This window comes from Castanea sativa, chromosome 12, assembly GCF_040712315.1.
Source record: "Castanea sativa cultivar Marrone di Chiusa Pesio chromosome 12, ASM4071231v1".
NCBI lineage: Eukaryota > Viridiplantae > Streptophyta > Magnoliopsida > Fagales > Fagaceae > Castanea > Castanea sativa.
Window position 1 is genome coordinate 1,364,951 of NC_134024.1, and position 18,259 is coordinate 1,383,209.

Below are 18,259 nucleotides of genomic sequence, written 5' to 3' on the forward strand. Positions count from 1 at the left end.
TAGAATGGAATTACGTAACCTTGATTGGATGTTTTAAAATAAAAGAATGGAAATGATGAAAATAAATGGAATGTAAGTAATTTTGTTTGGGAGTAACATGGAGAGAATGGAATGAAATCATTTTATGACAATATTACTATTAGACCTCTATTTTAAAATAAATGGTTGAATATATATGAGTATTTTGAGAGTTTTAGTAAAAAATTCATTAAATCTAATTTCATTCCCTCACATTCCTCCTAATTTCGGGGGGAATGAAAATTTGAGGTTTTAAGGGAATAGAGAGGAATGAGTGTTCCTTCCTATCCATTCCATTCCCTCCCACTTAAACTTTCAAATAAGGGAATTGACTTTCCATTCCCTCTATTAAAACTCTCAAACAAGGGAAGGGAATAATATTCTAAAATTATTCTTTTCACTCCTTCTATTCCATTCCATTCCCTCCTCCCAAACGAGGCATAAGCTATCTATTTTTGAAAATATTTTCTCAAAAATCAGAAAAGTATTGACAGCTTTTTCAGTTCCCGAGAAAATGTTTTCAAAAATGAATTGCTTAATGTGTGCCCTTAGGGCACACATTAACCGGACCCTAAAAAAAAAAAAAGTAATTGAAGCCCTTCAGTTTTGGTTTGGAAAAGTTGTCTCATGAGCTTCTAATTAACTAAAGCCTTAGTAAGATAAGTTTAATTTGTCATGCATATATCAAGCTTATTACCTCGAGCCTAAACTCGATATATTTTGTATTAAGTCCTATTGTTCATGAGCCTATTCATAATCTTTTTTTTTTTTTTTTTTGGGTTTGGTCTTGGCTTGTTTATTAAACAAGCTTAAGTTTGCTTGTTATAAACAAACAAACATGAATAATATTTTTATCAAGCTTAGCCTAAATTATTTATAAACAACTTGATTCATTTATTACCTACGTATACTCCATTGCATGAAGAAACCATGGCAACCGTGAAACTTTAATATCATTATTTTGTAGATATATAAACCTTGCATGAAAGGAAAACATGGTTTTTTTTTTTTTTTTGGTGTCAATGAAAAACAAGACAAATATATTAGAATATGTTTTCACTTTTTAGAACCAAAAATATTTTCTAAAAGGTTATACTCAATAAATCATCACAAATAAATTACATACCACAACAAAAAAAAAAAAAAAAAAAAAAACCTCTCATACAATGATAACTCTTTCTTTTCACCCCATTTTCTCTCCACAGATTAGTCATTATGACCGTTGATGCTTTGTTACGAGTAATTATTGAATACTCCCGGAGTATCATAAATGTGTATTCCCCTTTCTCACATAACTGTAGGTCCCACTAATTAAATTTATGGTGGGACCTACAATTCATATGAGAGGAGCTGGGAGTACGTAATTATGGTACTCCCGAAGTATTCAATATTTTTCGTTTGTTACCTATTGGTTGACAAGGTGTTGACTAATTGTTATTATTTTTTTCAAATGACTTATTTTGCTCAAAACGGCCATTTTCTATTTAATTTTTCAGTATGTTTTCATAAATAATTTTTTTCTTCATATTATTATTGGAATTATAAGAAAACATAATTGTTCTTCATATGGGTTAAACAATAGAAAATAAGTTTTAGCTTATTTTTAGGATCATAAACCTAAAGTCTTGTAACTTAATTGATACATTTCCATGCACAAAAATGCTTTGAGATTTAGTGGAGAAACAGTACGAACTATGAGGTTAGTAACGTATTATAACGATCTTAAAATAAATAAATAAAAACAAAGGATTAAAAAAAAAAAAACAGAGCATGAACAAATGCTCATTATTATGAGTAAAGTCAATGTGAATGGAAAGTTGGAAACGTGTAACATTCGTCCATAAAAAATATTTTATGTCGCATGGCGGTAACAACTTACCGGCTTCTTTAGAAAACATTGGCCGAAAGGCGAAGGATTTCTGTGACCAAATTTTAAATTCAAGTTTAAACTCCTGACTCTTCCTACCTTAATTAAGAAGTTCGAGCCAACAACTAAAACATAATACAAACAAGTAAGCGGTCATCCAATTGGAATACTGCGGTCTATCTTGGTTTTTTTGTGTGTGTGGTCAAAGTAGATGTATCATAGATTATCTGATAGCTCAATTTATTCAAAGCATTCATTTGAATGCACATTAAGAAAAAAAAAAAGGTTATCTAATACCTACTACTTTTCCTTCAATTTGTAATTAAATGTTAACACCTGAGCCAAAACTAATGAGTCATTTGATTGACTGTATGGTATTGCAAAGAAGCTCAAAAACTACTAACAGTTTTGGATAAGTACTAATAAAATTTATTGATATAAACAAACAAACAAAAAAATATATCCAATACACATACACTAAAGTATTATAATTTGAAAATTAAGTATAATAACTTATAAAGAAGGATGAATCATGTAAATGCAAAGAACAATTAGCTAAAACATGAGAAATTATTGTCGTAGCATGTCGTAAGGCTGTGGATATTGGGAAGCATCTTGTGGTTTGTAGGTCCCTTTTCATGCATTTAATATACTAAGAAGTAAGAAGTTGCTAATTAGTTAGTTGAAACCCAAATTTGCTACTCATTTAGCAGCCAATCAATATGATCGATGTATGGTCCTAACCATCTTATCTGTTGGATAGTGACATATTGATATATTTATGTGGGAACAATTCTCTATACGAGGCATACATTTCATCCAACTTATTTGAAAGATAATTTGCTAGTTAGTGCTTGTTTGTCAGTAGGGTCGGCTTATACTATCTCAAGACAGGAATATGAGGTCCCAGAAACGTCCATTTGTGTAATAAAATGTTAATTTAATTAATAAACTAGCTAGGCACGTCCGGTAATGATTCGGAGATCGATCGTAAAACGACAGACCACCCTTCACTTTGCTATTTATAAACCTTCTTCTAAGTTTGTTAACCCTATAGAGTATAGTCTTTACATCAACTACCACACCAAAATCGATGCGTAATTATTTAAAATTCAAAGCTAAGTTAACTAAAACAGGCATAGGCAAATTAAGCCAACCCCAGCTATGAGATGGGATTCCCCAATAAAAATAGGCCATAGTAATAGATTGTTGGATTTTGTAAATATATAATAAACTCAATACTCACATTCGTTCATTAGTGTTTTAAGGTTAACAAATGCTATATATACTTAATTAATCTCATTTAAATCTAGAAAGCATGGGTGTGACTCCAGGGCCACTGCACCCGCACCCGACACTCGGCAACACGCCGATTCGCACTTGACGCGCTGATTCACTAGTCTTTTTTTCATTTCGTTTTTCAATTCGGGTTGATTTACGCCGATTCGGCCCTGATTCGGGCCGAAATTTGCTGAAATCGGCTGAAATTAGCCAAAATACATGTTAAAAATAAAATAAAATAAAAACTTGAGTTGATTTCTTATTTAGTTATTAACTTATTATATATTTGTCAGATTATTTGTAGGTTAAACAGCTTAAATTGAAATTACTGAATTATTCGTAGTTATTATTGTTCTTAAATTGGTATATGTTTACCATTATATGAAAATATATTTAATAATTTGTAAATAAAAATATATTTAATAATTAATTAGTATATGTATCCCGTCGCACTCATACCCTACTTTTTTAAAAATTACCGAGTCCTGCACCCCCATTCACACCTGTACCCGAACTCAAATCCGCACCGGGGTTTTATAGATTTAAATAAATAATTTAAAACAAAAAAGGGTTATGATTCACGTAAGATACTGTATTAGTCCAACTAATTTGAGAGTTATATATGCATGCCTATTTCAGTCTGGATGATATAATTCATGCAATAAGATCTAGGCGTATATTGAAGCTCATAATTTAATGGAAGTAGCAAAATATGAAGCGAGAGAGAGAATATGGGCAAATAGTCACATGATGAAGTAGTAGGTAATGGAAGTTTGGGGTCAGCGAGAGACATATATAGGGTGTTACGCTTTGATTGCAAAATACGTGAGACGTCGCTAGCTAGCTAGCTACATATATATCATTTTCAATTATCAATGGAAGACATTATTAGCTGTTCTAACTTTGGTCATCCTCTGCCAGTTTTTAGTACTGGTCCCCAGGTCTACATTAATTGAATGATCATAATTCATACATACATATAATAAACATATATAGGCCAATAAACATATAATAAACATATAATATTGCATGTGCTGCTTTTTTTCTGTTAACAATCACCAATATGATATCCCAACCGGGTCGCCTAATTAAGGATGTGTTTAGTATTGGCTGAAAATTTTTTTTTTTTTAATACTATTTAACTTATTTTTATTAGTACTATTCATGAGTTTTACTGCACTTTTTTATACCATTTATGTATTGATTTCACTGTACCATTTTAGCTAGTTTTTAGCTTTATCTACCATACTTTTTCAGTAAAAAGTTTTTTGTTTTAACTAAATGATTTGTTCTTAAACGGACACTAAGACTAAGCTTATTTAGTACCCGTTTGGATAGTGCTTTTAAGCACTATCCCTACGTCTGCGTAATTTTTTTTTTTTTGAGAAGCACGTTTTAGCAAAGCCAATGCACTTCCAGTGGGTCTTGTGCACTATTTACAAGACCCACAAACCTCTTTTTTCAGCAAAATTTTCATTAGAAATAGGTCCCACGGCACTATTCACACATTTAAAAATTATTTTGCTACAGTATTTTCAGTTTTTAGTAAAATAAGCGATATCCAAACACAGCCTTAGTATATAGTTAGTTATTTCTTTTTGTTTATTCAACTTATTTTACTTACCACAAATTAAACTTATATAACTTTAATGTACTACATTTAAGTTCTCTATTTAAATAAGATTATATTATATAAATTTTAGATTACATAAAGAGACAGTACTCATTTTCCTTCTTCTTCTTCTTCTTCTTCTTCTTTTTTTTTTTTTTTTTTTTTTTTTTTTGCATTTCCATATTTGAAGTGCTTTTTTTATCCTTTATCCTTTATCCTTTTACCTTCTGACAATTCTGCCAATACACCACCTTCTTATCTCTTTCTGATTGTTTTAAAATGATAAAGTGACAAGAATCTTTACCTTGTTACTCAGCAACGAAGTTGTACTACTTAAGATTAAGGCTAGCTAAAGGGAGATGGATCACATATTTGGTTACATTGAGTGCCTGTAAATGTAATATATTGCATCATGTGGTTCCCTACTAGATATATCTGTCATATGTTCCCATGGGGATGATGACATCATGACACATCTATTATATTGCCGGTTAGTTGTTATTAATTAATAGTTGTAAATTTGTCTTAACTCTCAAATTAAAGAGGATTATCTCTAAATTAATTAATTAAATAAAGAGGACGAAAATGTGACTAAAAGTATCATAACTACGTTAATTACAAATATCACAGAATTATTGTTATCCACCAGGGACGGAAGGCGATATAATTAAATGAGGTCTTTTTGTTATCACTTAAATAATATTTAACTAGTATTTAATATCACAATTTTTTTTATAGCAAAAATCTATTCCTTTCATTTTGTAATATGCTTTTTTTTTTGGGAAAAATGCTAAAGCTATAACAAATTTTACTAAAAAAAAATTTCAAACGATGTAGAAATGAATGCGATTAATGACACCTCAAGAAGATAATAAAGAAGCAGTTGAATAAATGATGTTAGAGATATTATAAATTTTATAACATGAGGCTTACAAAGATGTATCACTAATCACAAAAAATAATTTAAAAGTGCATTTAATAGGTTATTGATGTCCACATATCATATTATTGTCACATCAATTTGTAAAGTTTTCAAGTAAAATTAATAATATTTCTAACATTTTACTATCTGAATTATTTCTTGTGATTAGTGAAACATATATTTGTCAGAGAAAATGCTAGAGATACAAATTCTTTTACAAAAACTTTTACAAACTGATAATGTAGTAAATGATTATAGATAAATTAAAAAGTAATGTTATCGGAGGGTCTAGATGAGAACCAGTAAGAAGTTGGCTATAACAATAATTTGTAAAAATATTGTAAAATAATTTGTAACTGTAACATTACTCTATTGGTAAGACCCATGTATTTAAAGTTGTATTATCTCTAACATTACTCAATTCTTTAAGATTTTTTAAAAGTAGAGGAAAATATAAAACTAATTTTTTTTATATCTCCATTTTTTTTTAAATATATCAATTTTCCCCCAAAATTTGGGGTCTTCTTCTTTTTTTTTTCTTTTTTTTTTTTTGAGAATTTTTGGGGCTTTCTTCTAGTAGTGGCCTAAGCCTAGAGCTGGCCTTGTTATCCACAGTGCATCTCTAATTAAGCATGTAAACAGAAAGTGGATGTATTTTTCCTGTTAATGTGCTACTTTGGTGTGAGCATTACTGAAATTGAATATCAACATATATAACATAATTGGCAGCAAACTTTGGCTTATGAAGTGAAAATTATTGGTTCTAATTTCCATCCAATTTTTCTGGGTTTCACTTGTAAGAATATATATATATATATAAAAAAACAAAAGAATAGAATGTTGTACCTAGTGGTTAAGCTCAATAATACCAGTATGGCATTTCTTTCAAAAAGATTAAAAAAAGGGTGGTATTTTTTCATATTTCGATAATATAATTTGCTTGAGAAAAGTTAATGAGCAGTAAATGTGATGAGGTGAAGTTAATGAGGTAGCCGAAATAGATGAGTTAGAGTAATTATATATGCTGGGAGCTGGTTTTCAATGAAATAAAGGGCATCAATAGAGGATCTGACATTAGGAAGACATCTTGATGAGAGTAACTTCATGAGTTCCCTCCCAATATAGCTGCTACATATAACATAACAAACATTGTGAGTGAGAGAGAGAGATGTGAGTGAAGTTAGAGCATTTGATAATTGGTTGTGTTATGTGGTAGAACCCAGTTATATAGAGTATTACGTTGTCGGTTTGTCGAGGACGTTAAGGTTTAAGGTAATGATTTTATGATTTGACACCTACAAATTTTGGGGGTGTGGATGTGCAATGCATCCCAATGTTCCAATAGTTGTGAGATAGATTTGTCCGACAAATAAAAGAAAAAAAGGAACCGAATGGCAGTGGAGAAATAAGAGAAAGAAACAAATGCATTTAGGTTTGAGGAAAAAGTAAATGGAGCTTTAATTAAGGGCCCTTTCACATCGTTCATGAGAGAGAGAGAGAGAGAGGTACCAGAAGAAAATTTCTAGGGTGAGACGGGATATGCACCCATTGTCTCACTGACATGTGAGACCAATGCAGGTACTAAAAGAAAAATTCTAGAGTGAGATGAAAATATGCGCCCATTGTCTCACTGACATGTGAGACCCATGCGCATGAGTCTCACATGTTGGTGAGACAATGGGTGCATGCCTCCGTCTCACCTAATACCGTCTCGTAACAAAAATCCTTCAATATGATGATATGAATAAATAAACATAGAGGTGAGCAAATAGTCATAGACATAGAGCTTAAGTTCTTATTTTAACCTGTGTATATTATCCAGAGTTAATAACCGTGAGATGAAGAGGGACAATAATGGATGTTTTTGTTTTTAGTTTTTAAAAACAGAGGAGAAAGTACACGTGAGGAGTAGGGTAGAAACTAAAAGAGAGTGGGGTATGATCTGGCAGTTGGGGCAGCTGTCTCCAACTTCTTTGACCAAAAAATAAAAAGTGATAATCATCCATACGACAACGCACATTCACCCTATTCTACTCTCTTTCTCTCTCTTTCTTTATTATATTTATTTTTATATATATATATATAGTCTCTATGTATACAGTATACTATATATTTTCCAATTTAATCAAATTCTTTTCTTCGGTTCGATGAATAATATGATGACCGTAAATGTTAAATAAGAAGGAAGAGAGCAGAGCAGAGGTCTGCTGCTGCTGCTGCAAGTGCCAGACAGACATGGAATTGGAGAATGCAAGCACGGCACTGTGTGTGTGTGTGTGTGACCGACTGTAACACATGCCTGTCAATCAGCTTTATCCCTTCCACATCTTCTGTGGACCCCACTTCCAGCTCAGTCTCGCTCATACCCACTTGCCTTCTATTGTTTTGTACCATTTATTTATTTTTATTTTTATTATTATTATTAGCATTGCCCATTTTTCTATTATTTCTGGTACGAGTCTTTTTCTTTCTTTCTTTTAAGGATGAAACTTTTGGGAGTCTTCTAGAATTGAGATTGAGTATCGAATTTTCATTCCTAGGACAGAGAGATACCAATACACACACAAATAAATAACATGATTGATCTAGCTACATTCTACAATATACGGGATTAGGTATAAATAAATATGGACGGTGCTTATTTATTTAACAGATTTAAACTTCAATTATGATTGATATTTGATCTCTTTAATATCTCCTCAGTTTAAGATGGAAGCTTGAAAATAGAATGTGCAATAGAGAAGCACTATACAATGGTGTTCGATGATGGACTATCGCTTAAGGATGGTCATTATGGTTGGATATATGATGACTACACTAGTGGCTAAAATTGTAAGAATAGTTATTCCTATTGTTATTGAACTAAAAATTTTGTTTGTGGACAAGATAGTGAGTGACACATCTACCGAGAAGTAAAATTAAAGAAGACTCTTAATATCTTTTAACATTTTTATTATGTAAACAATCACAATAAATCACATCAAAATTGTGAATAAATTTGTTTCGCTAGACTTGTTTCTTACCAATTAAAAAGCATCCAACTAGATATCTTATTGAGGTTGATTTGTGATGTGAAACTAAAGGAATTTTAGGCCTATAACTTGGGTTCAAAGAAACGACGGAGTCAAACTCAAATAAAAAAAAATAGAGGTTAATGGTGCCTTGTGAAGAACCACACAAAGGCAATAACTTAAAAAAGGAAAACAATAGTTAAAAAATAACCCTTGCTCTATTATAATTAAGAGAGAGAGAGAGAGAGAGAGAGAGAGAGCACATTATTTTTACTACCATATATATACACGAGCAACTTTGAAATTTACTATTTCTTGGGCTTAAGTTAGAAGTATATATGTGGTTAGTGAGGTAGATAAAATCTTATTAATGCATGACTTTAGGACAAGACTTTAAATTAGATCACGAGCATGTCTAATATCCATCTTTGATTAAGAATTGAAGTTTTTGGTTGTTGGGTTTTTGGAAGAATGGAAACCTTGAATTGTGGGCTATTTGGATATTATAACAATCTGGTTTACTACCATTTTTTTGTTAATCTGGTTGGCCTAACTAGCTTTGCTTAACTTTCTAGGGGAAACGACCCATTAAGAACCTGCTAAATTTGAGGAACTGCATCAATTAGCGTTTAATGAGATCATAATAGTTTTCATGGTTTTAGGTTATTAGGCTGAAATTTTGGGCAAATACAGCAGATTAGTTAGGTTCTCCTTTGTGACTTGCTCATGGGTTCATAGACTTTGCAAGTGGTCCAAGCCCACTTGGCAAAATCTATCTCTTGAGTCCATGGGTAAGATCTCAAAACATATCACATTCCTTCAAAATTCCTCATTAAAAAATTGCACCTGCTTGAGCCATGTGAAAATAATAAAAAGATACAAGGAAATAATAGGCCCAAAATAATTGGATATGCTTTGTGTGGGCCTTTTAAAAAAAGGCATTAACATAGCTTTTTTGGTCTAAAAAGATTCAGCCCAAAAAATATATCTGGGCTGATAAGAGTTTGGGCTTCTTTCAACACACCTCTCACCAAACATTAGGTATCACACTCATAACAAATAGGACATGAAATGCTCCGCTAAATTCTGGGATTAAAAAAATATAAAAACCAACTTACACTTCAGAACCAAAGGACAAAAAACGAGCGACTAACAGTAGCAAAACAAGCTGTTTTGGCATCAAGCCATTAGCCATGTAAGTATAAAAGCATCCCTGCCTCAAGTGAGGTTAACGCATTTGCAACATAAGTATATATATCTAAATTGGACTTTTGTTCAGATAATAAAATTCCAGCAAAATTATAGGAAATTATTCAACAATTCAGGAAATCTACCTTTTTTTGTTGGTTGAGAATGTTCAGGAAAACTGCTTGAGTGAACATGTTAAGGAAGCAAAATATGCTCACATTCATCTGATTGAGCGATTCTACAATGACTACAAAAGATACTGGATATATTAGGAGTTTAAATCGCTTCACAAGATAATATTTCCAACCACAAACTGCTAAACAACTGCTAAATTAAACACGGGCAGATGCTTCAATAACAGTTGTCTGCTAGATTCAAAATAGGCTGCTTCTTCAGCTTTCCAAAACCATCATCTTGACCCCGACAACAAAAAGAACCAATCCACATCTAGCACGATTTCCCCGACATCAAAAAAGATACAATTTGGACTTGCATTGCACAAGCCTAACTTCTTGCTAAGACATATCCTCGTGGTATAGATGAAGCCCAAGCCCAAAGCGTGCACAAGCTCGACGAAATGCCATTGCTTCTGCTTTTTGTACAGGATCCCCATAACTTGTGTCATCAACTGAAGCAGTTCCTGTTGATTCCCTGTATATCTTGTGGAAGCATGAGAAAAAAAAAATGTCAGCTCCTCTCTTTTGTGGAATCTCTTTTTCTCTCTTCCACCACTAATAAAGCAACTGAACACATATCTTTATTTTCGGTGAAATTATCACAAGACTTTCTATAGAGAAAAGGTGAACACTTCCTTAAGGCTTCAGCTAACAGGACATTTGTGGAAAGCCCTAAGAATAAGTAAACCAACTTGCTATTGTCTTCATGTTGAATGCAAATACAGTCATATGAAATAAAGATTATCAACTAGAAGTATGTTAGTTAAGAGAGAGAGAGAGAGAGAGAGAGAGAGAGAAAACATGGCAGCATATCAGGCAAGCATTCTAACAGTGCAGAACACATCAGCAGTTCAGTAAACAATGCAACAGTGCAGAAAAGCCCTGCATCTTGTGCTCAATGCAGCAGCAGTCCAGATATTAACCATCAAAAGTTGACTATAGGTGGGGATTAGCTTTGTCCATGGGCTTTAGCATTGAAGTTAGATTTCAGTTGTAACAAAGTGTTGTTGAAGTAGTTGCAGTTTGTTATATATTAGTTATTTCATTTTCATTTATCCCATGTGATATTCTTCAGGGGTAAAGTCTCCTCTATAAATGGAAGGTAGATTATGTAATTCATAAGTGATGAATATACAGAAGTTATCATTGTTATTTTCTCTATCTTGCGCTTTCAGTTAGAAGAAGGGAAAAAAAAATTAATGGGAAAAGAAGTGCAGTGATCAAGAAAATGGCTTGCAAGCTCTAAATTTGTCCGATTATTCTCCCTTAATACTAGATGCAAATGTCATTCTTACCATGATGAGTTTATTTTTGATAAAGGAAAATCAGGTTCTAATCTAAATCTTTAGTATTTGGTGCTTAATGAAAGCTTTGAAATTAAATTTGAAGACAAATTAGGTAGGTTGGACAACGAGGTGTAGCGCAGCCTCAAATGACACACTAATTGCTCCTCCCTCAATAATGAGATGGAGATCGAGTATGGTGAATGGTGAATGGTGGTGTGAGTATAAGAGGCATGTGTAAGCTAGCATTAGCAATGAAAAGAAAGAAATAATGAGTTTGCAGCTATTCAAGTTCCCTCTCTATAGTCTAGACTATCTCATTTGTTGTATATAAATAAATAAATACAAAATAGTTCATTTATTAATTTTGAAAGCTTCTAGCTAGGTCCAAGCACATGTTAAAGCTCTATTTTGTGAAATGGGAAACCTTCAGTTTGGCATCGTATTATACATTACGACAAAAAACATAACATTCGAATATGTCACTCAATAATAATAATACCTCAGCATCAGTCCCATAGAGAGTGACACGATAAACAACAGAGACAGACTTGGCGTCAACTGAATACGCTATGCTTCGAACCTCTCCCGACCATTCTACATTATATATTTACAAATAAATTCATAATTTCATTTAATTTAATTTTAAGAAAAAAATAACATGAACAATATTAACAACAGTAAATAAAATAAAATGAATAATTAGTTACCCGGAGCATGTAAATTCAAAATCCGATTCATAACATGCCTACACAAAAACAAAAATAAAAAGAAAGATAGATATAAGAAATAAAGATAAAAGTGGGAAATTAGATTGATGGAGAGAGAGAGAGAGAGAGAGAGAGAACCAAGGAACATATTTGAGGGAGAAGCCATTTTCGGAGCGAAGGACTTTGACGAGAGAATCGGGGACTCTCTTGTTCAGTTCTTTTAGGATTTCAGAGAGTGGCCTACTGATTCCAGAACTCGCTGCTGCTTCCACCTCTTCTTCTGCTTCTGCTACGACGTCGTGGGCTTCCTTAAAAGACGAATTAGATGGCCTTTTAGCAGTTGAATAGGAGGAGGAGGAGGAGCGTGGAGGACCACATAACAGTGATTTCAAAAGAGAAGCACTTGAACTTGAACTTGATTTTCCCATTTTCATGCTCTTACTCACCCACGCCATTTCTTTCTTTCTTTCTTTTCCCTTTTCCCTCTTCACTCTTTCTTTTCAATTTTGAGGGGAGGGGAGGGGACAAACAAAATATCAAAAGGCGATAGAGATTTTCAAAGTCCCTCTTTTGCGGGGATTGATTATTCACTATTCACTGAAATAGGAGGCCATTCCTGTTTTCGGTTAGGCCCCATAAAAATTCACCAGCCCATCCTAGCCTAGGCCTGTTTTCAATTAAGCCCTGCATTTTACTACTTTATACCATATCACCTTTCTTTTTTCTTTTTTATTATGAAGATTCATTTTAGTCTCACTTTTCAATTCTCATATTAATCCATAAGATTTAATATTCGTTAATAAGGCTGCATTGTAAAATTTTTTTCGAGTGTAAAATAATTTTAGGTGAAAATATTTTCAAGAAGGGAAAATATCTTCTAGTGTTTGGTTGCATTTTAAAAATTATATTAGAAAATAATTTTTAAGTGTTTGGTAACATTTTGAAAATGCAAATTTTCTACTAGTTCTCACATTTTCTCAACAATTTTTTCAGCTTCCAAACAATTTTATAATAAAAAATTGCAATATATAAACTTTTAAAGAAACAAAAATTAAAACAAAATCATTCTCAAAACAAAACCATTCGGTCAAACTGAGGGAGGGAGGAGGAAGAGAGAATGATCGTAAATTGAGGGAAAGGGAGAGGTAGATCTAGAAAGAGAGAGATCGGTCATGGGTGGGTCATGGGCGACGAGACCGGTCTAGCGGCAGCAGGCTTCAAGCGGTGCCGAGATTGAGATGAAAAGAGTTCGATCTAGAGGGCGGTGGTGGTTCGATCTCGGCAATGCGATCTGGGGTGCGATCTCACGACATGATCTCGGCGAGACGATCTCACCAGCGCCATCTCAACAGCGCGATCTTGCGGCTCGATCTCACCAGTGATCTTGTAGATCAATCTCTCCAATGCGAGCTCTATGGTGCGATCTCTCAACTTGATCTCATCGGCACGAGCTCAACGGTGCATATGGGCTTGGGGTGGTGGTCTGAGTTCGACGGCGTGATCTCTATCTCACTCTCTCTACTCTCTCTTCGTGCTCTTTCTCTCTTTCTCTCTCTCTCTCTCTTTGGATGTCTGAGTCTGGAAATCATTTGAAAGTAAAATAGAAGTGTAAAATATTTTTCAAGTCAAAGGGCTTATTTTACAGTCAAAGTTTATGATTTTCCGTTTGACTTTATTTTACCGGTCCTACCAAACATGCTGCTGGGTCTAAAATATTTTCCAAAATTCATTTACACCCAAAACAAACGTAGCATAAATCTCTCACTTTGTAAACACAAGAGTTTGGGTCTTTCGCTTCAAATCTAGTGGCAAATAACACCGTTTAAGCTTTTTTTTTTAGTTACAAAATTAAACTCATTAGATACTTTATCTTTTTTGTTTGATGCGTATTTATTTATTTAAAAAATATATATTTAAATGAATTTATTTATTAACAAATTTGGGTGAAACAACTCATTTTGATTAATTTGATAAAATTAAACCTTGACTACTAATTTGACCATTAAAGTATAAGTAAATAAAAGATTCAATGTATTTCTTTTACCATTTTTTTTTTGGGGTTAAAAAATTCATACGAGCCTCATATATAGGACAAGTCTACGTATAGACCATTATATTGCTTGTGAAAGGTATTTGATATGAAATTTGCATGCATCGGAACCTTCAAATAATAATTATAAATTCATTATTATAGCCTATAGAGACAGAGTCCTTGATAAATTAGGATCACACATATAGCAAACGTCTTTGCAGGTCTCGAAAGGGAGTTACACAATAAAAGGAAATGGTTTCCACTGCACAATAGTTCCACATACAAGCATATATAGATGCCAAATTGCAAACTGAACTTTGAACTTCATTATTGAACATGCATACATGACATATAAAACAGGCACACGCTATAGCTCACATACTGTAGCAGACAAGAACGAACTCACACTCACATGACATGACATGACAACACAAGAATATATAAAAGTTTTTGAGATCAGAGGAGAGCCATTTGTTGAACGTTGATTGGGTAACAATCAGTGGGCGAACCGGAGAAAGCCCTCCAAGCAAGGTTGGCATTAGCAACTTCTCCGGGATGGAAAGCATCCCAAAACACATACTGGCTCCTGTTTAGGCATGGCATTTGCATTGGTAGACACGTTATTTGTCCCAAGTAAGTCCCTCCAATTCCACAACAAGCCTTGTCAGCCACGCTGAACCCTGCATTAATGACATTTTTGCTATTAAAAATGCTTGTTACATGCTGTTTTACACATAGTCCAAGAAACAATTGAAACCATGACTTATGCCTGACACCAAATTAAACAAGTAATTGGGTTTGGCTAACTGCTAAGAGTACTCACAACAGTGGTGGTATATTGGTATATTGATATTTTTTAGCTCTTCAAACACCGAAAAGCATGCTCCAGCAGTGGAGCTAAATCTATTTTTTTTTAGCTTTAATGAGCAGTGCACATCTATAGATAGATGTGCACTGTTCATGAGAGCTAAACAAAAAAAATATTATTTTATTGTAGTTGGTGTTGTGAATGTTTTTTGAGTTGTGGGATATATTATTTTATTGTGATGTTTATATTATTTTATTGTGTTGAAAGCTAAAATAGATCCACTGCTGCAGTATGTGTGTAGATATGTATAGGTAAAATAGATAAAGTAACTTTTGGTGGAGCTAAAAAGCTAATTTTTTAGCTCCACTGCTGTGGATGCTCTAATGAGATTTTATGTGTACATATATAGCAATAGCATTTTAATTTGTGTTCAAAAATTGAATAAAATCTAATGCCTTTCTTTGCTTATTGATAGCTAGTAATTTACTTACCATAAGTGGCAGGGCTATTAATGATGTCACCAAAAGTAGTATAAGCATTGCCATAAAGAAACATTGCACTAGGGTGGTTGGCATTGAGCTGAGTGACCAGCGATCTAAGCCCTTCATTGAAGGTACCAAGAATCTGATTCACATGATCCACACACCTTCCTGGCTGGGCTTGACCACTAGCTCTCTGGTATGGGATGCAACCAAGCGGTCCCACTCCTGTTAGTAAGAACTTCTTGAATCCCATACTGTACAGTGCCTGCAATGCATGCAACGAATTATTTCATTTAAATTAATTGTTCTCTAATGCCACACAAATTAAGGTTAAAGTCTCTAAACTATTAATTATTGTGTTTATAAAGACCCATATATATATTCTAAATGATTCATTGAATTTATAAAAGAGAAAAAAGATAGAGAAAATAAAATAGTGACATATACCAAAATTTGTTGGGTATAGCGATTGAGTAGAAGGTTTGCATAAGCTGGGGGGCTATAGATGGAGCTGGAAGCATAGAGGGATGGCATGAGGTAGTTGTTGAGGTAGTCATTGCTTCCAAACACCAATATTGCTATCGATTTTGCCAAATATTGGCTCAGGTTCGTCCCATTCATTAGTGTTCTTAATTGATTTAATGTGATGGACTGGAAATTCACCACTTGCTGGCTCAGGCTGAACCGTTGTCCCTGCATCACAATTACAGCAAAAGTATAATTTTTGAAGAGAATTTTGTTTATTACATACAAACTGTCTTTTATTATTAATAATTTTATGTTTTTAAAATTAAATATATAGAAAGTTGCTAATAATTAATTGAAGTACATAGTGTCGGCCGGTCTCATCAAGGATGCCACCAGCTGCTGAAGCATAATTAACTCCGTTAAGAACTCGGGTACCAACTGTGGCGGGATCTGCGAAAGCTGGAAGATATGGAATCCCCAACATCCTCCCTGCCAACCAAAAATTCACGCCAAAATGAGCTTCGCTCATACTTGTTCTTCTAGTCAATAAAAGCTTTTATTCTAAATGATAGCTATATTGATCACTGTCGATATAGGCTGATCACATCAGATGGTATATCAAAGGTGGGGGACAACAAAGATACATACATATATTTATATATAACAATTTTATATGATATCATTGTCACAATCTGAGAAATTTATCAGGGATGACGAAGATGTCACTTTAAATAATATTATATGGTCTAACGCTCGGAAAACTTTATGTAAAGATAGTTATTTGATAGTATAAAAAAAGATGAGTCAAAAAGAAAACTATCTTTAGTTAACATAAAAGATATGACTTATTTTTAGAGATTATTTTCCATTAACTGTTTTTTAGAAAACAACTCTATCTTACAATAAACTAAATAAGGGAAGTTAGGAGTTTGTTTTTCAACTTATTCATAGTTGCTACCAAATATTGAAAAATGAGATAGTTTTATAAAAAATGCTTCTTGAAAGATGACTCATTTTCTAGAAAATATCATTATTGAAACAAATAGAGCGTTAGTATTAGCCATATCTTCATTATACTCACAAAAAGACTAACAACTAAAATTCCTTGTATTCGCTTCTAAACCTCATATTAGCGTTAGCTTCATCTGTGTAATATGCCAAAAGAATTAGCCAAAAATTATATTTAAAATTTCTCATAATTGTTTATAATCTAAATCAACCTAATAATGCCTGATATATTATATCATTTGGTGAGATCCAACACTCATACAATGACAATCTAATCCATTTGGTGCGTATCACAATAATTAATTATTAGTAACAAGGCTGAAGAAAGTTACCAAGCATATCAACAAAGGTTTCGCCATTGGTAAATCTCCCAGAAGGGCCAGTAGTGAAATCAATGCCATATGGATAGTAATTGGCCTTAGCTAAGGAGCTAAGGAAGTTGTTGTTACCAACATCAACCAAGGAATCTCCGAACACAAACAAAGCTGCAACCTGTCGTCCCGCGACAGCTGCCCCATTTGAGCACTGCATCTTCATAAGAATCACAGTGACCCACAGCCACAGCATTAGATTGGAAATTTTAACCATTTTCTCTACTTGTTGCTTCATTATTATTTCCAGATCGATGATGAAAAGAGTAAAAACTGAATAATAATAATAATAATGATACAGACTCTGATCGAAGATGCATGTATATATAAAAGGTAGGTGATGAGACTTGGAGCTAGCTAGGGGAGGTGATTTTCCATTTTGAAACGGCTAATTAGATGATGTAAGTAAGGAACTCCCATGCCATGATATGTTGCGTTTGTGTATACCTTTTATCCTTACTTTAGGGCTCTCTTTTTAACGTTCGGTTTGACTGTTTCTAGGTTTTCGATGTCTTTTTATGCAAGTATTTGCATTGCTAATGTAAAGCTTTCTCCAGACCATCAGCAAAGACGCATGAAAAGGCTTTCTATTGGTCTTCCTCAGCGTTCTAGATTAAGCGTTAGTAGAACATACAGAACATTCACTATATCACTGGTCGCGTTTCACCTATGCTTTGATTGGCTGTGTCAGACTGAAAAACGTTGCAAAAATTAATAACCAGTGTTTGACGGGTTGGGACAAGTTAACTGATAAATATATTTTTCAACTAATGCTCATGACACAACTTTGTGCACAATGTTGTGTTACTCTTATCATCGTATTTTTTCCACTCACAATTTACCATGTGACAAATTATGACACAAAATTATATATAAAGTTGTGTCCTAAACATTACTCATATTTTTCATGTAAATTTTTTTATTTGAGTATATTCTTTTTTTCTTCTGTCCATCATTTCAATACAAATAAGACAAACATAATAAATTAAGAAAGAAACTAAAATATTTAAAAATAGAATTTA

The 18,259-nt window shown here is 33.2% G+C and overlaps 2 protein-coding genes across 2 annotated transcripts; both read right to left on the reverse strand.

Annotated features, from left to right (window-relative positions):
* Positions 1-10,031: 10,031 nt before the first annotated feature.
* On the reverse strand, positions 10,032-12,642 carry LOC142620911 (DNA repair RAD52-like protein 1, mitochondrial). Its single transcript, XM_075794219.1, has 4 exons — positions 12,207-12,642; positions 12,069-12,106; positions 11,861-11,955; positions 10,032-10,558 (listed from the first exon to the last, which is right to left on the reverse strand). The coding sequence occupies exons 1-4, from the start codon at positions 12,521-12,523 to the stop codon at positions 10,415-10,417; spliced, it is 594 nt and encodes a 197-aa protein (XP_075650334.1). The 5' UTR covers positions 12,524-12,642; the 3' UTR covers positions 10,032-10,414.
* Positions 12,643-14,380: 1,738 nt separating this feature from the next.
* LOC142619439 (GDSL esterase/lipase At1g71250) lies at positions 14,381-17,475 on the reverse strand. Its single transcript, XM_075792536.1, has 6 exons — positions 17,199-17,475; positions 16,982-17,003; positions 16,220-16,397; positions 15,838-16,083; positions 15,400-15,655; positions 14,381-14,780 (listed from the first exon to the last, which is right to left on the reverse strand). The coding sequence occupies exons 1-6, from the start codon at positions 17,473-17,475 to the stop codon at positions 14,557-14,559; spliced, it is 1,203 nt and encodes a 400-aa protein (XP_075648651.1). The 3' UTR covers positions 14,381-14,556.
* Positions 17,476-18,259: the final 784 nt, after the last annotated feature.